The 26,772-nt window shown below is 38.3% G+C and overlaps 1 protein-coding gene and 1 pseudogene across 3 annotated transcripts in view; one reads left to right on the forward strand and one right to left on the reverse strand.

The window, feature by feature from the left end:
• The window catches only part of Ctnnbl1 (catenin beta like 1), a 159,421-nt gene that overhangs the window by 72,376 nt on the left and 60,273 nt on the right, over positions 1-26,772 (reverse strand). For 2 of the 3 annotated variants that reach the window (XM_063248365.1, XM_063248368.1), the window contains 5 exons: positions 24,708-24,799; positions 17,973-18,045; positions 17,676-17,734; positions 15,954-16,102; positions 3,959-4,093 (listed from right to left, as the gene is read on the reverse strand). In XM_063248365.1, coding sequence (XP_063104435.1) covers positions 3,959-4,093; positions 15,954-16,102; positions 17,676-17,734; positions 17,973-18,045; positions 24,708-24,799 — 508 coding nt within the window. The remainder of the gene's footprint in view (positions 1-3,958; positions 4,094-15,953; positions 16,103-17,675; positions 17,735-17,972; positions 18,046-24,707; positions 24,800-26,772) is intronic. The other variant, XM_063248366.1, reaches the window with a different exon arrangement.
• Positions 2,721-3,187, forward strand: LOC100729530 (GEL complex subunit OPTI-like; annotated as a pseudogene).

A 26,772-nucleotide genomic window follows, 5' to 3' on the forward strand; every position in this document is an offset into this window, starting at 1 on the left:
AAGGACAGATGTGCAAGAGCACTGTCACATCAGGCCCTAGAGCAGCTCTTAGGGAACTGTGCTCCATCCTACAGATACTGAGAAATGTCAGAGGTTTAGGCAAGGGAAGGCCCCAGAGGGACACATTTTAGAAGGCTTACGTTGGCAGCAATGAGACGAAGGGGCTGGAGAGACAAAGTCTGAGGCAGAGAGGACAATTAGGACACTTTGGCAACTGTGTAAGAAATGACAAAAGGCTGTGACTGTGGTGGCAATATGAAAAAGACATACTTGAGAGAAATATGAAGTATTAACTATCAGAAGCAGACAAAACAAGGTTACAAATTCAGCAGAGGATTTATATTATTTTTATATAAAGATGAAATTCAAACAGGAAACTAGGCAAATAATATATTTGTTTTCACTACAGCTGGACTGCAGCATCCTACTTGACAAGCTTAAACGTGCAATGGTTATGATTAGTGTGGATAATCAAGTAAGCAGAAATCAGGAAACTGAGATACAATATCTGCCCTGCTTAGTCACTCAGGAAAAGCCTCCTGAAATGAATGACAGTCACGGAACAGGGCATATTCAATTGCCATTCAGCATACATTGAGGAAACCATCTCACAAATAACAGTCGACTGAAATACTAAAAGCAAAGGGCTGAGGTTTAGCCATGTCAATTTTTCCCTTACCTAAGCAAATTCAAGAAACAAAAGAGTTTTAAAAGTAAAACCTTTCTTCAGGTAGCCAGTCTAAGACACGTTTAAAGGGGGCAGTAATTGCATATTGATCACCATTTAGCCAAGTTGCATGGAGGTGAACTTTGGAATATTCATTAGGTTTAAGTTCAGGCTTTTAGCAATCAATAGCTGTTTGGCCTAACTTTCTTGGGTTGACTTTATTTGAAATATTTATTCTACTGGAGGACAAGTAGTTTATCTTAGTCTTGTCTGGGTTCATCAGGTTGTCGATCATGCCAGGACCAATGTGGATGCAAGTCTCCAGAAAACTGAATGCCTGTGGGATATGTCTGGGGGGTCATCTACTGCTCCCTATCTGCTCACGTAAGCTTTCTGATGCGGGGAAATGTCTCCTGTTGTAGTTTTAATTAGCTTATTCTTCTTTATCACACAAAAACTTCTGCAATGAACATGGGTTCCAAATATGATTTTCTTTGCTCATTTGTACTTTCATCAAATATTTATGAGATACTTAACAGGTGCCAGATATTAAGTCAGGGACACAGACAAGGCACAGCTCACTGATTCTGAGGAACTTGGTCCACACGGCACACAGCATGCAGACAATGGACACAGTGAGAAAAGATGAGTATATGAGTATATACAAAGTAGAGTAAGAACAAAAGAAGAACTGGTTGACTGACTATATGTGACTTAGGGAGGCCTCAACTGAGCTTCAGTGGGATGTTTTTCTCAGACAGGTAAAGAGAAGAGTGTATTTGAAGCAGAAGGAAACAACAGCACACACAAGGACATGAAGCATCAAGGAATATTTAGAGAAGTGGTCCGTGGCACTGCCAGAGTATAAAGAGCAAGCAAGTAGCAGGAAAATATGAAGCCAGATGATTTGGAGTGTTACGTACATTTACTATAGAGCTGAACAGTACGGTGGGGATGTAGGATGACGGAAACAATATTAGAGGTAGGAAACAGGCAAAGTAATAGGAGACAAGGATTGAAAGGAACTGAGTTCTCATAGCAGCACAATTCAAAATAGCTAAATCTTGGAGTCAGCCTATACGCCCATTAACAGAGGGATGGATAAAGAAAATGTGGTATCTATACACAATGGAATATTACTTTGGCTTTAAGAAAGATAAACTTGCTTGAGGCATTCACAGGAAAATGCATTCACCTGGAGACTATAATGTTAAGTGAAGTAAATCAGATACACAGGCTTGTACATCGTATTTCTCAAATGAAAAATGTAATAGGAAAGAGAGAAGAAGAAAAAAGAGTGATGTAGTCTAGGTGTCTCTGGTTTTGCTTTAATATGGTGTAGAAGTTCTCTTTGCAGATTTGGATATGTTAAGATCTTTGTTAGGGCTGGGGATTTAGCTCAGCAGCATCAGCTCCCGCCTGGTAAGTATGAGGTTGTGAGTTCAATCCTTGATACAAAAAAAAAAAAAAAAAGAAAAGAAAAATCTTTGTTGTTGTTAAAAGCATGGTCTATTTTGAAGAAAAAAAAATCCTCAGAATGAAAATCGATGAGGTAGGAAAATGCATTAGCGGTTGCCTGGATTTGGTGGAAGGTACTGATATGATGGCCTGTACATAGAGTGTTTTACTTTGGGTGAGCAAAAACAAACTATGTTTGATCATGATTAAGGATGTACAGCTCTGTCAAGGCGATAAGCTCTGTTGAGGCTTATATTTTAAGTCTGTGGATTGTGAGATGTGCAAATTTTTGGTTTAATAAAGTTACTCTTAAAAAAGTGGTGGGCCAAGTTCCAACTGAACCTGAGGAGTCTTTGGGACATGGCAGTGATGTCCACTAGGATCTAAACGGGTCTAAAGTCTAAGAAATTAGGTTAGAGGTGGGGGAAAATCTGAAAGAATCATTAAATTTATATGGCTTATAACTGAATCTATTCCGTGAATAAGGCTATCCTGAGAGGGGGCAGAAAATAATATAGAGAAGATGGAAAATAAAGTGTATTTGCTCCTGGCCAAAGGAGACACTAAGAAATGTTTTAAACGGTAAGATGAGGGTATGTTGCTGCTGCTGCCCAGTGCACTGTATGCCGCATCCCGTTCCCCGAATCCCTTTGGCTTGGCCTACACACCCCAGGCCCTGCCTGGGTGGCACAACGGGAGGATGAGGAAGGAGGAGCCGCCTCCACCACAGCTGGCCAACGGCGCCTTCAGTCTCTGTTTGAAGCAAGGTGCTGTGGAGTGACATGGCCTGGGGGGACAACAATGAATTTTTATTCATTGTGCCCGATCATCGCTGTGGTCCTGGATGCCATTTGGGGAGTTTTGCCACTGCAAAATTTCTTGGGAACAGCAGGATTCTGCCTGATCAATGCAGGAGTCCTGTACCTCCACTTCAGCAACTATCTACAGATTGATCAGGAAGAATATGGTTGCATGTGGAAACTCACAGAAGGATTTATGACTTCTTGTGCTTTGTTCATGGTCATCTGGATCATCTTTCACACTGCCATCCACTATGACTGATAGTGAACACCTCCCACCTGTTTCCCTGTCCAGTCCAAAGGACCCTCTAATAACAGCACAGAAAAATGATTGTTAGAGCATCCTGGACACATGGAACCTGGAAGACCCATGTTTCCTGGATCAAGAGTTAGGCTGTGACCCGAAACCTTCTAAAGAAGCAACCACTTTGGGGAGAGCATTTCTGAATTTATCTGTCACCAACTGTTTCTTGGATACCATCATGTAACAGTCATTTGTCAAGTGGAGCACTTCTGAATCGGATGAAACATTAAATTATCTTCCTTGGTTTTCTATCCGGTGTACAGTTTTTAAACTATCAGTGGCATTTCAAGTCTTCTGAAAACAGTATGGCAGTACTGTGCAGTCCATAGCACAATATAAAAGCACCTAATGTTTCCATTGTAGAATGCTTTCAGAGACTTGAATAAACAAATCTTTAATGAGAAAAAAGAAATATAAACTAGAGCTGGAGATATGGCTCAGTGGTAGAGTGCTTGCCTACCATGTGTGTAGTCTTAGATTCAATCCCTAACAAGGAAAAAAAAAAATCTTGGCAAGAAATTTAAATATTACCATATAAGAATTTTTTGCTTTGGTTATAGGATACATGATAAAATTCACTTTCTTTAGAGTTCTCAAAGTATGAGATTACTTTACAGGACCCAAGAGTTCTATGAATCAGACAGTGAGATTAATATATTAGTTAGCTTTCTGTCACTACTGTGAAATACCTGAGAATATTAATTTACAAAAAAGGTTTATGTAGCTCACCATTTTGGAGGTTCTAGCCCATTCTTAGTCCTATTTTGGGAGGCCTTTGTAGGGGTGGTGATGGCCGATGGCAAAGGCAGGGAGCAAGTGGTGGAGCACAACTGCTTATATGTGTAAGCAGGAAGAAAGAAGAGGCTGGGCAAAAAAAAGAAAAGAAAAGAAAAGATTGGGGTCCTACAGACCTCAGCAAGCGTATGGCCCTAATAAGCTACGATCTTTCATTAGGATTCCTAACCATCTTCAAATTAAATAGCAGCAGCCTGAGAATGAAGGCTTTAACACATGGACCTTTTAACATACTCGTCAAATCATAGCACTAAACATAGCTAATTTCAGCTTACCAACATGATATCCCTAAATGTGCTGGGAAGGGACACGCACAGTAAGTTTTCATGATCATATACGAGCCAACACATCACTGTGCACAACACACCTCTCACTAGACCTCATGCTTGCCATGTGCCTGCCACAGCTGATAAAATGTGGGTGTAACATATGCATACTCAAAGGAAAAGTTGTAAGATTTATGGTATTATGCAGTCTTTTTCCCTCTGCCATAAGAGAGACATGTCCCATTAAGCACTGCTCCTTCAGCCTAAGTCCTAAAATAAATAAGATATAGAGCATACTTTTTCCAATGGCCAGTGATGGATGTGCCATGAGTGAAAAATAAACATTTGCCATTGCAAGTCCTTGAGATTTTAGTACTGTTATTGCAATGAAACCTGACGGATGACTAATACATGATATAGCAAAGTTGCTTAGTATAACAAAACCTAGAAGTTAATTATGTTATATTAAAGAATAATCATCAGTAATAAAGAATAAGAACTATAGTTAAAATGTATAATAAAAAAAATTTGGAAGGCAAACGGAAGATTGCTTGTATGTAAAAATAAGTTAGACTGTTGGACTTCCTTGGGTTAAAATGGAATAATGGAGATTAGGTTGATGTTTCCTTCCCTCAAAATAAGTAAGGAAAAGTAAACAACAACAACAAAAAAAAACCCGTGTGTGTGTGTGTGTGTGTATGTATACATACATACAATGGTTTTCAGACACCTAACATAAGACAGCACAGGATAATTAACTCAGAAAGGGCAACACATCTGTAAGTCTGACTACCAGGAGAGCTCCTGGACTCAGAGCAGGGAGGATCCAGAGCTGGGAATCCAGGCAGACTCACACAACCAGAGCCTGCAGGAAAGAGTACCAGAGGACAGCACTGCACCAAGACTAGCAGGGGGCCCTGCCAGTCTTCATGCTGTTAGCACACGCATGTGAAGACATCAACAAGGGTTGCAGAAAGGGACTACCCAAAGAAGTAGGGGGAACAGTCCCCAGAGCTCTCTGAGGGCCAGAATAGTATGTACTCCCACCAGTTATGGCACAAAAAACTCATTAATTCACAGTGCACCAGGTGGAGCACTGAGGAAAGTATTGCTCTAATAATGTAAAATTAGCCATAGACTACAGACTAGTCTGATCTTGCCTAACAGTTTAAAAGCAGGCCTCAAAAATACCAAATTATTTCCCAGGACTTTTATATCCTAAAAAAGAGATCAAGAAAAAAAAAATACAAAAATCAACAGTAACAATAACCCAGAGGCAAAATTAGAAGACAAGAATATTAAACCAGTTAGGTATACTACAACTGGTATGTAAAATGAAGTTAGAGAATAAGCTTCAGTACTATGGCAGTCCTGGATTAACAGACAAGAGATGCCTGGAGAGAAGAATAGATTGTGAGAGTATTAACTATAAATTCATCACTGATGAGTTCATAGCTGAAGGAGGTATTTAGAAGTTGAAGCATAGTAGGAGGACGTAGGTCACTGGGGTGTGCCCTACAAAGTTGTATCTTGTCTCTGATTCTTTCTTCTCTGGCTTTCTCGCCCTGGCATTGCTCCCTGGCTGCCATGGGGTGAGCAGTTTTCTTTTGCTCTGTTTTTTCTGTCATGATGATCCTATCCCACCTTAGGTCAAAAGCAATAGCATCAGTTATCCATGAACTAAAACCACTGAAATTGCAAGCCAAAATATATCTTTCTTCCTTTTAATGGGTATGTCAAATAGCGTGGTACTTGGATTCATGAATGCAAACAATATCCCAAATGGCATACCTCCAGCCAGACCCCACTCCTCACACCACATTCAGCTACTGAAGCGAATGAATAAATGAACAAATCTACGGATGAATACAGCACCTTACGATCCTACCATCTTCCACATATTTGAAAATTTGGGGGGACATTCTAGATCTAAACCATAGTAACTAGAAAGGTGGGAGATACAAGAAAAACTGAATTGAACAACTAGAGGGGAAGTATAGTGTCTGGCAAAAAATACAATGGAGGAAATTAATTGCAAATTGTACACTGCAGAAGAATGAACTTGAAGACTGTTAATCTTGTTAAAAGCTGTCCAAAATGAAGCACAGAAATAAAAAAGACTAAAAACACACCACTGGAAAACTACGCTTAGATATAGACAATAGCCTGATATACTCTAATAGACATGTGGTTATATCTTCATAATTATATGATTATTTATAATTATATGTAATTAGAAAATATAATCATATAACATACATGTAAAGTTCTGAAAGGCAGATGGGGCATAAAAATATTTGAAAACTATCATACCCCCAAAACTTCCATTTTTGATGAAAACTGTAAATTTGTAGACCCAAGAAACTCAAAGAACCTCAAACACAAGATATAAGGGAAGAAAACTACACCAAGGCACATCATGATTAAACTATTCAAAATTAATGATAAATAGCCAGGAACAAAAGAACAAATTACATACAGAAGGACACATACATGAATGACAGGTGCTAAGTTAGGATATGAAATGTGCCGCCCTAAAGGCTCATTGTGTTGAAGGCTCAATCCCCAATATGGCAAAAGGTCAGAGTCAGGGTATACAGAAATGAGTGGACAGGTGAGCTAACCAACTAACAGTGGGTTAACCCACTGATGAGTTCACATCTGAATAGGCCATTAGGAGGTGGGGCCTCTTTGGAAGAAATGGGCCACCGGGGGGGGGGGGGGGGGCACGCCTTTGAAGGCTACATCTTGTCCCAGATCTCTTCTCTTTCTCTGCTACAGGCCATCACGAGGTGAGGAACTTTGCTCTGCCACACCCCTCCACCTTGATGTAAGGCCTCACCACAGGCCCAGAAATAAAAGGGCCAAATCACCTTGGATTGATTTCTTCTGAAACCATAAACCAAAATAAGTCTTTCTTCCTTTTAAATTGTTTTGCTCAGGTATTTTGTCACAGCAGTGGAAAGCTAACTAATACCACAGTAGACGTGACACTGTAAACCAAGCAAGCCAAAAGGCAGTGGAGCAACTCACAGAAATGAAAGAATAAAGCTGTATCAACCTACAATGCTATATCTGGTAAAAATAACTTTCAAACAGGAAGGCAAATAACTTTTCAGAGCATACACAGGCTGACAGAAGTCATCATCAATAGACTACAAAAACATTTAGTCTTTGGGCAAAGAGGAATGAATACTAGATAGAAATCTGGATATGCACAAAGCAACAAACAACACTGATGATGGCAAATATGAATGTAAATATGTATAAATGACTTCTTATATTTAAAAATCTGTTTAAAACATAATCAATCATTTAAATAAAAAGAACAACATATAGTAGGATTTAAAACACAGGTTGAAGTAAAATATACAATGGTAACATAAAAACCAGGAGAGAAAAATATAAATTTAGTCCACTAAAGACCTATTTTACACACACACACACACAATGTCCTGCTGTCTCTAACCTCTTTTAGTTCATCTGCCCTATTGGATTAGGGGCCCACTCTATGGCCTCATTTAACCTTAATTACTTCCTTACAGGCCTTGTTTCCAAACACCATCATCTTGGGGAGTGTTAGGCTTCAACAATGAATTTGGTAGGGGTGGGAAGGGAGGCAGGAGAACAACAATGTAGCCTGAAACAGATAGTTAAAGATATACAATGCTAACATCAAGAGAAACCTGTGCTTGTTATATTAATATGAATATTAATAGAACAGACACTAACAAATGGAAAATACATAAGGCTATAGACTTAAAACAGTATGACTACCAATTAAATGCACTTAACATTTATAAACATCCCATTTGACAGCAGCAGAACATATATTCTTTTCAAGTGCACAAGGAGTGTTTAGCATCTTGACTATATTCTGTGTCAACAAGGTTCATAAACTTTGGATGGGTTCAAATCAGAAAAAAATACATTTTCTGACCACAATGATGTTAAAGTAGAAATGAGCAACAGAAAGATATTCTGTTGTTCGGATACGTTCTAAATAACTTATGAATGAAACAATAAAAATAGAAAATATTCCAAACTAAATAAAAATGAAAATAGCGCATATCAAAATGCACGTTACTCAGCTAAAGAAACAATTAGAGGGAAATTTATTGCTATAACATATACCAGGTATTAAGGAAGTCCTCAAACAACAGTCTTAAGTTCTCATTTTAAGAAATCAAGAAAGGAATAGCAAATTAAACCCCAGATAATTAAAAAAAAAAAAAGCACTAGAGTAGAAATCACTAAAATAGAAAATGATAGTGAAGAAAATCAATTAAACAAAAACTGGTTTTTTGATATGATCACTAAAATTGATAAAGCTCCAGAAACACAGGTTAGGAGTAAAAAGAACAGGTAAGAAACAAATTATCAACAAGAGTAAGAGAAGGTATCATTATAGATTATACAGATATTGAAAGGGAAATAAGGAAATATTCATTTAAAAAAACCTTTTGCCAATGTTTGATCACTGACAAACAAATAAATTCTTTAAAATACAAACTACCCAATTTGCTCAAGTAGAAAAGATCGATGCAACAAATAAATAAATAAACAAACTATAGTTTGTCAGACTCAGGAATTTTTCAAAAGATTGCTATGAAAAAGCATGTACTGGGAGAAAATATTTATAAAATATATCTGACAAAGATTATGATATATGATATATGAAGCATTGTTACAATTCAATAATAAGACAATTAAGACTCCCCATCACCAAGTGGACAAAAAATTTGAACAGGCACCACCAAAAAAGATATATGGATGGCAAGTTGAGAGTTCCAGTTGTCAATGAATCTCAAAATAATTATGGTGAATAACACTGGCCAGAAACACAACAAAAAGCATATACTGTATGATTCCACTCAAACAAAATTCTAGAAAATGCAAATCAAATATAATGTACAGAAAGTAAATGAATAGTTGCTTGTGGATAGTGAGATGGGAGAGAAGTCATGGATTACAAAGCGACATAAGGGAGTATTTGGGTGCAATAAATACACTGTCATGCTGCTGGTGACAGTATGATGTGTCTACACATACTGCAAAATTCATTATTGTGTATCTTAAATATATTTAATGCAACAGAATGAGGAACAGCTATCAAGTCCAAAGAAAGGTTCCTATACTACTTCCTACCAGCTAATCTTGATTCAGTTAATCTGCCTTCTCCACTAACAGCACTTCCTCATTTATGAAGTGGTAATGTCAGCCTGGAGGGCTGTTGGAAGGATTACTCTGTGCCTTTGAAGTGTTTTTCTGGTTTCTAGAGAACAGGTGCAAACTACTGTTATCCATCTAAGAGAGAATCATAATATTCAGCTTGGGGGAAAGGGAATGTTTGGTTGTTGGACAAACAACAAGCAAGATCTGTGTGCATAGCTTAGAATAGAAACTATATACAACCCAGTCAGGAAGCACAGCTAATTTCTAAAAGATTTCCACTTTTATTTTGCTTTTGTACTTAAATCCTGAAAGACTGAAGTTAGAAGAAAAGACTCTTAACTCAAAAAAAAAAAAAAAAAAAAAAAAACTGAAAAGGACAATAAGAATAAAAAATAGTTTGAACCTTCAGATTTTCAGTAGGAACAAAACCAATGAAGAACAAGACATAAAACAAGAGTATAAAATTCCAAGTATTCCAGGATGGGCATCTACCTCTGTTTTGTCAGGAGCTCACAGTTCAGGACTGGGTCTGCAAAGATTTACTCTGAACAAAGTATACAATATCATTTTATTTTCTTTGTCAGAATCACTTTTCTTTCAATTAAGGAAAACCTTAAGTCTCTGTTTCCAGCTCTGTCTCTCTGTCTCTCTGTCTCTGTCTCTCCTCTAACAGTCAATAACCAACATGGGTTCACTGTATTTCTGCTACACAACCCAACGTTGCATTTGTATACATCCCTTGGGATCTCAGTGGTGGCTTCTCCTTCTAACTGGAATAAGGTTTTACAACAGAAGTAATAAGCTTCATGTCAACATTTTCAAGGAAACTGACAATGTAATTCTTCTTGTCTCCCACTGACTTTATGGCTTCTTAAAGGGCACTGAACTATTCTGATACAATGGAGTACTGTTAAAAAGTGCTTTGTGGTGGCAAAAAGCAAGTGATTTGGAGTACAGACTAAAATTAAATCTGATACATCAGAATCTTCTATTTGTAGCAACCATGTTACCTAAGAGAGACATCTGTAACCAAGAACATGGGAATGGTAAAATAGTTTCTATTCAGGGCAATTAGGGTACTGTTATAGCACCATCCTCATTTCCTATCAAATTCTAAAATGGCTACTCCTGATCAAGTATAATTTACTCTTATTCTGCAGATTGGAACCTCTGAATCTGATCGCCTTGTTAAACTGCACAACAAATTGTGACTCCCCTGAATTTCATTTTCCTTTCAACCATCCCTGACTATAAAAATACAGCTTGGCTCATGCTCCTACCGTAACCCTTCTGTTGCTCACCAAGGACTTTTAAACATCCTGTCTGCCCCTCACTCTTGGCCATTCAATTGGAACATTGAGGCTGAACTGCCTGTCAACCCTGCCTCCCACCTGACTTCTTACCACATAAACGCAGAGGGAACCAAATGAGAAATTCCTTCCCTTCTGCCCCCTCTCTCTCTTTTGTGTGTATGGTTCCTATACTCTATGACGGTCACCTGATGCTTTTTTCACAGCATGAGTTTCACTTTTAAATATCACCTCAATCATCCTTCTTTCCCACAAGATATCTTCATTTCTTCTTTAGCAGAGAGAAAGACAAAAGAAAAAAAATGTTTTTTTTTTTCCTTATTGATTCTGTCAAGCACTGTGAAATCCATACCCTCAACACAGGAATGAGAAAGTCACCTGAGACTCAACTCATTCCTGAGTGGCAGGACGAGTGAGAAGAAAGGTTTGCGTGGGCAGGAGAGAGGCGCTGGCGCTCAGCCTCAGAAACAAAAGCTCAGAGACACGAATCTGCACAGAGGCCTTCACAGAACCTCGAACTAGAAGGGGTCTAAGAAGGGGACACTCAAACCATTACCCTGCAGCACCCAAGATAATGAAGATAAATGGGAGAGGGTCCAGTGAGCCAAAGGGACAAAACTGAGTGTGGACACTTGTGCTGACACAAGCCAAACAGGCAGCAACGCCTGCACTACGGCAGCCTCCTATCCAGACCTCCCCTGAAGCTTGAAGATCAGGGTAACAACCGCCCTCCAGCCTGTTCTGTGCTTTTCATGTACTAAAAAATGGCACAGGGAAAAAGAGGATTAAGTATCTTCAGGCAAGAGATTAAGTTCTCAGCTCCATGGCTTTAATAAGTCATTCCTGTTCCTCTGGACCTATGTACGCATTTGCCAGAAATTCTATGAGTCAGTGATTCTGAACAGCAAAATAATTTCTCAGATTTTGGTCATTCATTTAGAAAAGATTTACTGAGAGCCAAATGTGTATCTGTTGCTAGGCACTGGATAGAGAGAGAGAGCTGGTCTCTGTTCTCAGATGTAGAAAAACAAGTACTGGGCATCTAGAGTATAAGTGCTCCACAGACCTAAGCAAAAGATGCTAGAATTCAACCAAAACTTAAGGCTGAGGACGGAGTCCAGAAAAGTGACACAGAAGCCGAAGGCTGTTCAGAGCAGTTTAAAGCTGATATCCAGGGACAGTCACTTACAGAAAATAAGGAAATATGTTAAGCAATCTCATCTGGTAAAGAGTAGAATGTGAATCCTGGAGAAGGAAGAAAGAGAAGAGATGGCAACAGGGTACTTCCTACCACCGCAAAACTGCACAGGCAAAGAAATAGGCCATGTTTACTTTAGAAAGTCAAGGTAAACATTAACAGAAGAAACAGGAAGAATCTTCAGAGAAGAAAAACAGAGAAAGAAGACAAGACAAAATAAAACCAATAGGGAAACCATAAGAATAAGACAGGAAAAGGTCAGCATAACAGTCATTACGATTTAAAAAAAAGATTTAAGTTAATCTAAAGACAAATCCTCATATTGGACTAAAATACTAATCACATGCAACACAAAACAACCTAAGATATGAAAAATAAAATGATAAGAAGGAATAAGATACAAAATTAGACAAGTTAACTATGTGCAGCAAAGAGGCTAACAATGCAAAATATAAGATCCAAGATCAAGATAAATCAGCATTTATTTGCTGACCACACACATAGACTATAACAAGCCAAGAGAAAATGGGAAAAAAACCCACAACTATGGCAAGAGATTGAACAAAATAGAAATGAAAAAAAGATTACAACAGAGCTGAATGTATTAACAAAGTTGATTTTAGAAATAATTGCAGCAGTTTATACTTCTGAAACAAATTCAAATGTCCACGAACTACTAGTAAAAACTTCTCATGTTCAAGGCCAAAGAGCTTTTAACTCATTATCATAAAATACTGGAAAGAACACAAGCGTTTATCAACAGGTAATAAACACGCTGATATACTGGAATATAGAGATGGACACAATGGAATATTACTAAGCATGAAAAGAAAAATTATGCAACTAAAGCATAAACCAAGTACTTTGATGAAAATCTAACATCTAAATTCAAATGTAATTAATTGTAAGATACACATTAAATTTCAAAGACAGTATAAAAAAGTAAAATGTTTAATAATCTTTAATATTGATTATGTACTAAAATGATAAATTGATATATTGGGTCACACTGACAAATTATTAAAATTAATTTTGCTTCTTTTAACCATTTTAACATGACTATTACAAAATATAAATTACATATCTTGCTTCCATCAAATTTCCACTAGACAGCACTGTTCCATCTTTATTGTAGCATGGAAATAAAGGTATAAATGTGTTAAAATTATAACTGTAAACTTAAAGTGGATGTATTTTATTCAATTTAAATAAGTTATTTATATTGGTATGGGGACTTATATATGTGTGTGCACATGTGCATGTAAGAGACTGAATGTATGTATCGATGTTATCTGGTTTGTGAGTTTTCCTTATTAAGAACCATAAGTGAAAAAATTCTCTTGGTATACACATACAAATTAACCTGTTCCTCTTAATACTTATCACCACATTAAATTTTATTACAGGTATTTAACATCCATGCCCTCACTAGCCTTTGACATTCCTAAGACAAACATAAAAAGTTAACAAGGTATCCTCCCAATGTTTCAATAGCTACTAAACTGTCCCAGTTTATTCAGTCTAATTTCTTCAACATCTCCACAAATTTACCATTATTGCTCCAATTTTTCCATGAATAAAGACGGTCAGAGGATCAAAGAAGTTAATTTCTCAAATATCCAGAGCTAGTGAGTAAGACATCTATGTTGGAAACCCACATTTTCCTCAACTCCAAAGCCATTATTCCATTCTACACCACACTGTCACCACTCCAAGTGGAATTTCATAACTGAAGAATGACAAAGTAAAAATGCACCTTTAGGGGATATGGAACCATAGAAATTTTCTTGACCTTCGGTGCTTCCAAATTTTGAATAGGTTCTCTTTAAACAGAACAACTTGGCAGCTCTTACTAGATCAGGAAGAGTACACAGTAGGAAAAAAAGCTCCTTCCAATTAAATGTTCCATTTGGGAGTCTGAAGAAGAAAACAATGCAGAACAACGAGCACAGGAAAGAGACAAAAGGAAATGCTGACTCTGCTAATATGGCTAATTAATGCAAAAGAAAGAATCTAATAGCAACTTCAGTATTCAAAGATGAAAAGTGAGGCAATCCTAAGGAAGTATACAGTTTCCAAATCTTTTGTAGCTCTTCCTTAATTAGCCTCCCAGAATCTCAGCATTCCCATTTGAATAATCCATATCTCTGGTTATTTATTCAGCTCCCCACTGCTACACATTACCAAGCCATATGCTTGAGAATATATCACTTCATATTTGCACTCAACCATCTAAAGTCATTGGCAGTTCCGACCTTTAGGAAGCTTAGGAAAAAGTCCCCGCAGAGTGTAGTTTTAAGGTTAGAAGACCCAAAAAGTCAAATACATCTTCTTTACATGTTATTTGTTTAAGAGAAAGTGGGTCATTTCAACAAAAGGACAGGCAATTAGAAAGGTAAAGCAAAAGAAACAAACAAAACACTCAAGAGAGTAAAGCTGGCAGGAGTCAGCCGAACAGTAAAGGCTTCTGAGTAATTTGCCATAGCTCTCTCTGCATTTTAAAAAAAGAATTTGTTTTTAATGGCAATTTCTCAAAAGAAGGTTTTCAATCAACCCAAGGTCTGTTAAACACTGGACAAAAGAGATTGCCCAGCCTCACACAAACCTTCTTAAAGAGAAGAAATTCTAGCAACAGTTAGTCTGATAATCCTAAAAATCATTTTAAACATAAAAATATTCATTGTTGAATTGGTTATGATAGTAAAACATTGAAAATAATCCTAACACCATCAATAGAAGAATACTAAGTAAGCTATGTCCCTTACAGTCTGCTAGGTAGTCACTGAAAACTCTCAAAAAGATTATGCCACAGTATGGGAAACTGCATGTCAAGCTTAAAAATACAGATAATTAGATGCATAGCACATCTTAAAAGTTATTAAAAACAAGAAAATAATGATAGAAAAAAGAATAGACGGACGGTGTTTGAGTGATAGACTGAGTGACAGACTGCTGGGTTTTTCCAGCTTCTAGAAGCAGAAATTCTGTCTTATTTATTCTGTGTAGGCTTGAGACTTAACATAGTTTCTTATCAGAGCCTTATGAGCAAGTCCACAGGTCTACAGTCTACATTATAGTCAAAGAAATATCTTAGTTCAACAAAGTTTTGAACGTATGTGAACAGGAGTTTCAAAATGGCAGAATGTGGAGATTTCATAAAGAAAAATTTCATAATGATTACAGTATTCTAGCTAGGCAAACATGCTCTGGTGTCTCTCAGATTCAAAAACTGTCCCTTGACCCTATATTACATCCTAGTTACCACACCTACTCTAGTCTTCCTACCCAGATTTCTCAAAAACATCAATACTAGTTATCTTCTTTTGTTTTCAACTTTGAGATTCTGTGAAATAACTAAAAAACTATCATAATGCCCACGTCAAGGAACTAAGAATATAACAGTAAGATATATAAGAAAAGTACTTTATATAAAAGTTCTAGAAGTATCCTGGACATTATCATATTTCCTATGTGAAGGCACAAAAGCACGCATACACAATGTGTTACTGAATATGTAAGTGAAAAATACGATATTTTGCTGTCAGTAACAAAAACAGACAAACATGGCATAATAGGTTTATGTGGGATATGCAGAAAACACGATCAAGTTCAGAGACGAACAAATGATTAAGTCTAGAACTTAATGTCTCGATTTTGCCCAAACCAAACACTAAGGGAAGACATAGAAGGTATTATCCTTCAATGCAATCATATTATGAATTGGGAGAATGGGGCACAAGCGGACCAAAATGCAATACACTTTTATTCATCTAGTCTAACTTTGGAAAAGACCAAATATACATCCCAAAGCACACACACACACACACACACACACACACACACACACACACACACAATAACGACTGTTCTCTATGTATGGGAAACTTAAGGGAAAAAATGACCAGAGCTACAGGCTATTAAATTCAACAGTAAGGTACTAGGCAAAAAAAGATGGAAGAGTTAGGAATTCAGAAACCTACCTGAGCATGAGATTCATCAGTTGAAGGCCTTCACCCTTTAGGAAGCGCTCACGATTAGAACTGAGCATCAAGCAAGAACAAAGTGAATCAAACAAATTCTCCATCATTTCCTGTTCCTCGGCTGTGCTAGGATTGTGCCTTTTAAACACCTGTCAAGCAAAGACGGCAGAAAGCACAGAGCCATAAAAGAACGTCCTTTTATCAACCAACACTAGACCATTTCCATAGCCTGCCTGTCATAATAACCCTACAATTGAGAAAACACAAGTTTACTAGACATAATTTTCATTAGTTTCCATTTTAGAGACGCTGAGCTTTTAGATTCACAGCTATTAAATAAATCGATACCAGTTCATGCAAAAACACTGATTACTGATTACTCGGCTGATTACTGAGTCCAGGAGTGATTGACAGTTCCAAAGAGGCAGGTTTAAAAAACAAAAGCCTCTTACATGAAATATACATTCAACTCCACAAAGGACATAAATCGTTAAATGAACAAAGTAATCCAAAACTACTATTCTATCAAGAAAGAACTCTGGGGCTGGGGATTTAGCTCAGCAGTATAAGTGCCTGCCTGGCAGGTGTGAGGTCATGAGTTTGATCCCCGGTACAAAAACAAACAAAAAAAAAAAAAAAAAAAAAAAAAAAGAAAGAACTCTGTCCACTTCCCCCAAGCCTACCGCTTGTACAATTTAACCAGACTGACTTTTTCTCCTAAAAATAACCACAATCTAGAGGTGGTAAATGTTGGCCTACTACAGGAAGAGTATCCTAGAAACAGGACTGCTGACTTGTCTTACACAGTAGATGGGGCTCAAAGTCAAAGGAAGGGTTTAAAGTAGTTTTGTCTTTGCCAGAGACGTATGGCACGTTAGGAAGAAAGTCTTTTAACAGCATATGCATACCCATACAATCTACTGTGAGATGATCAATAATCTCGCAGGAAAAGGACTAAGCATCTTCCCAGAATTGGAAACAGATTCACATTTCAAAGCCCTATTTTTGGGGTGCAGGCCAAGCCACTCAGGCTGCTGGCACCAAGATGGAAGCTGTATGCAAACTGACAACTCAGGCACTCCCAACACTCTTTTAAGATTTTATCCAAATGATCTATTTTCAGTCCTGTTTTTAGAATAACACAGATGAAATTTGTTAGAAGAAATCTTAACAGTATTTTCAGAATGCCAGCAGAATAACATTTCAACTGAATTTACATCTCTTTCAGTGAGCAAATGGCAGTTTTCAATCTCTCATTCCAGCCTCCAACACCATGTCCTTCTCTACTGCACTGTGTTACCTTTATCCCACTGCACCAGACATTATACTCTTTGAGTGTCTCTGTATCCTAAATGAACAGACTCCACGTTAGGGGCAGACCGAAAGGAAAGGTAAGTAATCTTGGGAGGAGGTCAAATGAAAGCAATCCAGTATTTCTGGCCCAAGAGCACACATTTAAGCAGATAGGGTATCTCTTTTAGACTGGCAATCAAGTATGAGAAGATGAGGAAAGGTTGGACCACGTTAGGTTCACAGTGATATGTGGTCAGAAAGAGCCAATGACTAACAAACCACGTGCCTCCAATGTAACCTCCAGCTGCCCACATGCTCCATGTGGTCGACATCACACGACTTGTCCCTTCCCACAATCTCCAGCCCCACCTCCCATTTAAAGCAGGCCATGTATCTTCATGGCAGACAAGAAGCATAAGAATTACTCACGGATAACTGCTGAAGAAGCACATCGATTCCATCCAGCTCCCCAAGCAATTCCCTGTTTTCTAAAAGGGGAAAAAAATAGAGGGAGAAAAAAAAATGAAGCTAACTGTCAGATTTTACAGCCGTCTAACACTGATACATCAGCAAACAAAATCAATACAGCTTGACAGAGTACAAAAGCTGCACAGAGAGCGAGAGGGGAAGCAAGGGGATGCCAAAGGCAAGAGAGCTTGCTGTCATGATCTGAAACAAGCCTGGCTCCTATCCTAACAGAATATCAATACTGAGAGGGAGCCTCACCGTCATTGTCCTGGAGCAGGATGGCCAGCACTTCACTGCAATACAGTTTGTTGGCATCGAAAGGCATCTTCGCCTGTGCAGAAATAGGAGAAATGAGAAAACCGTTAAAGGGTCTTGCTTCTTTGGCCAGGACAAATTTTTCACAAGTCAGAGAGAAGCGGAAGTCAGGGAAAAGGGAGGTAAAAGGGGGAAGAAAAAAAAAACCAAAAAACTGCCCCTGCTTTCAAAGGACTAGTTCCAAGTCCAGCACAGTAAAGACAGATGGACACAACAGCTCTCCCATTCCTAATACCCAAATATGAGGAACACCTCCTCCAGGAAGTACTCCCTGACTCCTCATTTTGAGTCCAGGGATTATATGTGTCTAAGATAAACAACAGAAAGTTTTGAACTCTTAAGACTGAAACTCATGAAGCTTCCTTCACAAGTTAAAACCACAAAATAAGTATGTACATTAGCTGATACACAATCAGAGAAACAGAAAAGAATGCAATTTCTTGTCAGATAAGCTCAATGCATTTATAACAAAGAAGTTCCTTTCGGGTTTTTTTATAGTTAAAATTTAATTTGAAGTCATAAACCTATCTGCTTGTAAGCCATAATCTGCCTACTATTTAAAAAGGAAACCACATTAAATATGTAAAAATGTGTTAATATTTTAACACCCAAATTACTACCCACAATTCTTACCCTGCTGCGTGCTCTACTTGGAGATTCAGAGGGGACACATCTACTGCACAGACTATCTTTCATGGCTGTCCACACTGTTGCTTCAGCGGTGGTGAGACTTAAATTTCTCACCAGAAGCAATGCCCTTTATAAGCCTTTAGATGTGTAGAGCACGCATGATCCTTAAGAGGCAGGCGTACAGACAACAACTGCTAATCTGCAGCAGTCTCATCTACCTGTCTAGGGTTTTCAAATGACAAATAATTTCCTTACTTGCAAAGGACTGGGGAAGTGTTTATCTTGGAGTAACACTTCCATCACCTTTGTGCCATTCACAGTTCTGTTTGGACACTGATTTTGTACGTAAGAAGAAAGAGCAGAGTCTTATAAGCAACATCCAACACCACTGCAGTTTTCTGTGCGTGGCTTCCTCAGCAAACCTAAGTGCATGGGATTGCAGGTGGTCGACCAGGTCTGACCCACCTTAACTTAAAAGGTGTATAAGTGCAAGGTCTTAACGTGCACAGTACGCTCCCGGGCAAGCTTGAGGCCTCTTTCCAAGAAATCTGTACAACAGCTGAGGCTTAAATGCAATCTGTGGTATGTTTAAGGAAAATAGTTTTAAAAGCATTGAAACACAAAGCTGAAATGCCAAAAGGTAAGCATCTCTATCAGAATCAAGCACTGGCTGAAAAAATTACCCATTCAAAGTACTTAAGTCTCCAGGATTATTGTTATATATAAGTTATTTTATCGACACCAACTTAGATGCTGCTTTTCAAGGGCCAAATTTCTCCTTTAAAACAAGACATATTTAATTGAAAGAAGCCTGAAAAAATTAGAATTCTAGAACAATAGCTTTTCTGTGGTTCCTTTCTTGTCCTTTATCTGATTTTATAAACATCTCCAAGTCAGGGGGTAAATTTTCTTTTCCTCTCAGTGCTTACTAAATACCTGCTATGTCCAAGACACAGAATCAAGTAGGACAAACAGAGGTGACTTAGACCTTGAACCTTGTCTACAACATTTGCAAGTATCATACTGAATTCGAATTAAATGTGTTTAGTGGTAGAGTCCAGTTTAAAAGAATACATATTAAAAAGGACATAGATCTGGGACACACTGCAGTTGGACTCACGAACATGTGCACAAAGGCTATAACTCCCAAAGTCTGTACTGAGGTTGCCAGGGTGCCATGATAAATTCACCTAAGGATATTTTTAAATTTTTAAGGAAAACATGATACTCAGCATCTACTGAGCACTGCACTAGCTGCACACTCAGTACATTTCTTTTGATGACCCCATACTTTTGTAGAGCTAAGTTGGGGAGTGGCTGTGATTCTTTAAAATGTGTGAAAAGCAATGTGGATTAGGAGTGAGGATGATGGTGTTCTGCCTGATGCCAATGTTTGGGAAGTTGAATAGCACCAAAAAGGCACCCATAATTAAGAATGAAATAAAAATGTTTTCTTTTCATTTACATGTGTTTTTTTTTTTTTTCAAAGAGCTACGCAATTGTTAGGACATATATACATGCTAAATTATTTGAAACTACTTAATAAACATGACTACTAGGTACTTTTTAACATGGGGGTGCTGTAGAAACAAAATTACTGAGATAATAAGAGTACCATGAACTGATAACTGGATTCCATAACCTAGGTAACATTTTTTTTTTTGGTCTGTTTCCTCATTTGTAAAATGGAAATTAAAAAATAATACTTCTTCAAAGAGTCAAGAAAGACAGTTAAGTAATAACGTGAACTTAGGGGCTTGGGATTTAGCTCAGTGGTGTAGGTACCTGCCTGGCAAGCGCAAGGTCGTGAGTTCAATCCCTCATACGGGAAAAAAAAAAAATAATAATAATAATATGAACTTACATATAGTACACACTACGAGATTTTTAATGACCGGAATCAGAAATAGCCCAGTTAGAATCCTAGTGATGTGATCCTGGCCAAACACTCTGCCTCTCTCTCCTAATTTCTTTGATTTGTAATAGCCTCATCATGAAGTGGTTGCATTAAATAAAGTGGTATGTACATAACAGGTATGCAACGTGAGATTCACCTCTCCTGAGGATTCCTTGTTCCCCAGGAAATCTTTAGACTCTGGATACACTGGAAACTATTTACCCAAAGTCAAATTTTAAAAGTCAAAATAAGAATTTTGTCATTTTTTTTCTTAAAAGAGCTTAAATTGAAAAACTGGCATGCAGGAGAGATCTAATCAGGAAATCGAAATAATCAGACCCTACAACTCCCAACACTGAGCTCTGTGAAACCTCAGAACCTAATCACTGGGAAGTAGCTTGGCAAGAGGAGATAGCTTTGGAGAAACCCAGGTCTAACCTCTGTGCCTAAACAACAGGGTTTGGAAGAGGTGTTTCCCTTCTCTAGGACTCTTTTTTAAGGCTCTGGGCACAGGAGGAATGACTGCTTGTTCAGGTGCTGGAGCAGCAGCACTGGGGATAACTGCACAATAACGGCATGGTAGGGAGGTTGTATAAATTATATAAATATACTTATGTATCTAGAAAACCATTTTATATAGCCAGTTAATATATGAAACTTGTTTAAAATGGGGAAAACTTATACTGAAGATAATAATGAAAACCAAATATTTTAATCTGGTGGAAAAGAAATAAAAGAAACTAGGCCAGGTAGGAAGGAAACTAATCTTTTATGTCTAGCCAAGGACAAAACTTACCATGGAAATTCCATTTTTGTTTAAATCTTAGCCAGAGATTACAAAATACAAAACTGCCAAATTATGAGGCCATTTCATCAAAATCAGATGCAAGGAGAATTCCCTTAGTAAACAGAGCCTCTTTCTTGGCTTCAGTTAACTAGGGGGGCTTGGAGCTTATAGTGCTCTCTTCTTTCCAAAAGCCTGGTGATCCTAAATCTTTCAGCTGTCACAGTAATTACAGAGTCAAGCATAGGTTTGTACTTAGCATGTATTACCCTTGAATAAAATTAAACTTCACCTTTTTAGGAGCTGCTGATTTTTTGGAAAGCACAAAGCAATTATGCTACCACCTGCAGCCAAAAAGCTGTAGGTTATAGCTGCAGCTCACCTCTGGTACCTGGAATACATGGAGCAGGGTGAGACACACCAATGGCCTATGCAACTGTCAGAGCAGATTTGGTCCTGCAGAATTTCAGCTTCTGGTCATCAGGTGCTAAGCACTTTTGCATCAATCAGTTGTACATATAGTAAAACTTAGCCAATTCCCAATTCATTAAATCGTGCTGAATGCTGTAACTGTTTTTGAAACATTGGTTTAACTGGAAAATGAATGGGAATCTTCTTTAGAAAAGAAAAATAAAACTTCTGGCTTTGGTGTTATTTTCAATAGCATAGTTTGTATCTCCCCTTTTAAAGTGAAACATGATGCAGTGTCTTTTTCACCAGTTAGCTTTCTGTTTACATTCTAATCCATTTAGTGCAATCGTCTGCAGTGGGTTTTATCCTCATTACAACAAATTAGTAAGGTTTCATCTGGCAGATGAAAAAAATCCATGAATATCTCTGTGTACTGCTAAGCTACTAGTACAGAGTAAAGAAATTCAAGACTAAAACATCTGTCACCAACATGCCATTCCCTTAACAATTACTCAAGGATTATTGAATAGAGGATGATCAGCCAAATAGCAAGGTTTTATCCAGCAATCTAAAACCTAAGCACTCTAGAACCTTACTTTTCAGATTTTAACTCATGTCAGAATCACGATGGCTTATTAAAATACAAACTGCTGAGCTCTACCCCAGTTTTGAATATGGGGGTGGAGCATTTCTAACAGGGTGACAGGTGGTCTTGAGGCTCCTGGCTGGAAACTATTTTTTTGAGAACTGAAGGAGACGCAAATATTAAATAGCCATCTAGACCTTCTCATGAAATTGATTATTTAGCAAAAGAAAATGGGCAAATAGAACATGAAAATCTAAAGTGATGAAATTATCTCAACTTCATAGATGCTCCAAAAGAGTATCATATGGTTATAGATATACATTGGAAGCAAAATCCACACACAAGAAAACCATTACCAGTAATAAAATATGAAGGAGCTTACTGTCAGAAAAGGGCAGTATAGGCAGGGATCAAAACAGTGCTATGGAAAGGGTAGGGGAAGAAAAGTCTGAAAGCATGGGTTGTAATCACAACCGTATTTCTAGTTTGGGTTTGGGCAAATCACTTAATATCTAACAGGTCTCGACTTCTAATTTTTAATCCACAATAGAACCAAATTTCCTCAGTTCTAAAAATGATGACGGATACATAGAGTAGGGAGGTAAGCTGTCTGAAGAAGGTTGTGTGTAATTCAGAAACAGAATGAAGAAAGAAATCACACCTACTAGAGGCAGGGGCATGCGGTGAAACCTGACAGAGGTCAAAACATTTTGACCTTCACAGAGCAAGGAATAGGTAATAAGTAACAATAGTAATGTTGTTTCAAAATTGAGAAATGAAAATTGGAATGGACAAAGTTACGTGGCCTTCAAAGTAGTGACCTGGGGGCTGGAGATTTAGCTCAGCAACGTAAGCGCCTGCATGGCAAGAGTAAGGTCGTGAGTTCAATCCCCAGTACCAAAAAAAAAAAAAAAAAAGTAGTGACCCAGGTAGAGGCCATTAGCTTCTTGAACAGGGTTGGCAATGGAAAACAGGATCTTACAACAGTCTGCATGGTAAGAATGGGGAGCAACAACAAGGTTCACATTTCTAGAGACCAGTGACTCTTAGTAAGGGTGGTCCATTAGAATCACATGATGAACTTTTCTAAACTACACCAATGACTGCTGGGTGTGATGGTGCATGCCTGTAATCCCAGCACTTGGAGGATGAGGCAAGCGGATCACTGCAAATTCAAGACCAGCCTGAATTTCATGGCAAGATCTTGTCTCAAGAAAACAAAACAAATAAACAATATAATATAATATAATATAATATAATATAATATAATATAATATAATATACCAGTGACATCACATCTGGGGCCAAAATTGTTCTAAAAGAATAGTTTTGCCCTTCTCCTCTTCAACTACTTTATGAAGCAGCACTAACTGTTAAAAAGATGGTCAAGCTATGGTTAGAAAGAGAATGAACAAGGCTGGGCATGGTAGGACAGGTCCATAGTCCTGGCACTTGGCAGACTAAGACAGGAGGACTGCTACAAGTTTGAGAAATTTGAGGCTAGCCTGGGAGCTGAAGACCAGCCTGGACCACACAGTGAGCTGAAGGCCAGCCTGGACTATACAGCGAGACCCTGCCTCAAAAAAAAAAAAAGGTAGAAAAAGAATGAAGAGAAATATGGACAACAGATATAAATATGAAGTTAAAAGAGATGAATATAAAATGCTGATAAACAACTAGACGTCAACACTTGATTTTAAAATTAAAAATTAAAATAAGACCAAATTTCACTTACCAGATTAACAAAACTTGCAGTTTGATAACATCCAGTATTAGGAAAGTAGGAAAGAGACATCCTCAAATCAATAGGGAGCAATTTTGCAACGCTTACAAAAAATACTAAGGTGGACACCCTTTGGCCTATCGATTCTTCTAGGAATTTATCATACAGATAAACTAAGACAAGTGGGCAGTATATGTGTATATATGAAAATATTTTCTGCAGTATTGTTTATAACAGACAAAAACTTATGAACAGGAGAATGGTTACATTGATGTAGGCATATATGTACAACGGAGTACTAGGCAACCATTAGTTCACGGAAAAAAATCTGTATTAAGAGAAACCATATAGTTCCGTTTCTGAAACACATGTAATACTCTCCTACAGAATATGAATCTAGCTGGATGATACATATGCAGATAATTTCTGGAAAAAAACAGATATAATACTGGTAATAGTGGCTACCTTTGAAAAGCAGACTGGAGAGATCTTTTTAAGAGGGAGGAAAAAAGATAAGCAAAGACAGGGGCAAGTGGTATCAGAAGCTATCCAAACTAGAGCAGGGGGACAGATCTACACAAACACCTGGCAGCAGCCATGCCCAGAGCTGAGAGGTCTGAGCAGCAGCTCCCCAAAGCCACACTTACCTTCAGCCTCTTCAGAAGCCACTGCAGGAGTCCCTGCTGGGCAGCCTCCGTACACATCTCGGGCCGGAACTCAGCCATGTTTTCCACAATAGCTGAAGGGAGACAGACACAGTGGCTGGGGAGAGCAACTTTGTTTCCATCTGTAATAAACCTGCTTCCCATGATAGGCATTTTATTCCTTTTCCCACTGCCCTGTATTCCTCCCAGCCAGATGCTATGTTGTCATTTTTAGATTAACCCAGGGAGTTGCTGTGCCTTTTGTTGTTTGTTCTATTACAAGTAAAAGTCAAAACTGAAGATGATGAAATTCACGAAAGGGATAAGTGATAGGTCTTCTATGGCAACGGGGACCAGAACACAGAAGGATGGACATCTGCCGGGAAGCCTGCTTAGGTCCTAGTGTACTAGAGTCCAAAAGACCTGTTCACTAAGGAGAGGTGGCTGGGCAGAAACCTAGGAAAAAATTAGAGGGTAGGGAATCCTTTCTGATCCACTCATTTTTAGTTCTGTTCTCTGCATGGTGAGAAAACAAAGACATTGCCAGGGCGGTTCTTAATTGAACAAAATGACGTGCAAAGAGGGGAAAGGTCACGCTGCCAGAAGTAGGAAGCAAATAATTGGTCCTGCTCAGCCAAAGCGTTGTTTAATAGAAAAATTGAAAATCAGAAGGAACAAAGAAAAAGAAAAGCTATTGGATGACTGCAATACCAAACGGAGGACTTTAGAAAACACACATCCACAGTTCTTATTACAGCAAAGGCTTTCCTTCCTTTCAAGGCCTGTCTGCTTCCTTACAATATGTCACTATCACAATACTCAGAATATACTGGGCAGAAATTTTCAAAGCAAACTGTTGAACAAATCCATACACTCCCATCTTCTCCCTCACTTGTTTGCCCAGGTTGGTCCCAAAGGGCAAGTGAAAGCGGGGTAGCCACTGGGTGCACGGGAACACAAAGCCGTGGGAGCAGAACAGCAGTGCGCCCCCCGGAGATAGAGATCTTTACAATACTCTCCATCACGTTCTCACATTTTCTTTAAGAAATCAGCACACTGATTTTAATCTCTTACGCCTTTACTTTATTCTTCTGCTTAAATTTAAATGTCTTCCTAGTGCCCACTGATAATTTCGCCAATTCTAATATTATGTTACCTTTTTTTTCTAGATTTTCTCACTTTCTTGCCACAGTTTACAAGGTCTTCCAAGATCTGGACAAACTTCCTCCTCATGTCTTCCCATCTCCTGCTGTCACAGTACATGTCTAATCTTTCCCCAAGTCCACGCCCATGCCTGAATTTGAACAGACACCCTCCTGCCTATTGGCCCTTCTCCACTCCTCCACCTATCAAAATGTACCTACTTTCTTATTCAACCCCAGTTGGTACCCGCTCCTATCTGACAATTTGGAGACCCTCCCTTGTCAATTTCACACTTTTTTTTCACCAGTTCCTATTATACCATTTGTTACTTGGTATTATGTTTCCCTTTTGTGTTAGACTTTCTCATCAGTCTGTCTCTTAAAAGCAAAGCCATGCCTGATTCATTATAATTTCCCCTGGTGCTTAGCACGGTGCCTGACAAACACCAGGCACTTAATAAGGAAAGCAAGGATTAATTTCCTGAGCTGCTGGTAGATGTCCAAGCTGAAAACAGACCTCTTCAGACTGCCAGTCTGGTGCTTTCTTCATTATACCAGAATCTTTTTTTTTTTTTAAATTAATAGTCATTTAAGACTTTTGACAGGCGTTTGCTTCTGCAGAACTCAGCATTAGGCTAACAGATGGCAATGCCAACTTCTGGCTCTAGACTAGAGCCAACTCACAAATGACAGCCTGTTGTGTTTTCTCCACTCTCTCTCCTGAGGTCCCCCACTTCTCTCTTCTTTGTGATAATCCTCCCTAAAGAAAGTCTAGAACTACAGGAGAAATCTGTGGTAAACACAAAGGAGCAAGGAGAAAATCTAATCTCATCAAAATTTCTGCTTCTGCTGGGCCTTGTTCAGTTCTTAAGCTCGGCTTACACATGTCACCTCTGGTTTTACAAGACAGTGACTAGTGATAAAGA

The sequence above is a fragment of the Cavia porcellus genome, unplaced genomic scaffold (assembly GCF_034190915.1).
Source record: "Cavia porcellus strain 051 isolate PalLab524CR breed Dunkin Hartley unplaced genomic scaffold, mCavPor4.1 scaffold_5, whole genome shotgun sequence".
Classification (NCBI taxonomy): Eukaryota; Metazoa; Chordata; class Mammalia; order Rodentia; family Caviidae; genus Cavia; species Cavia porcellus.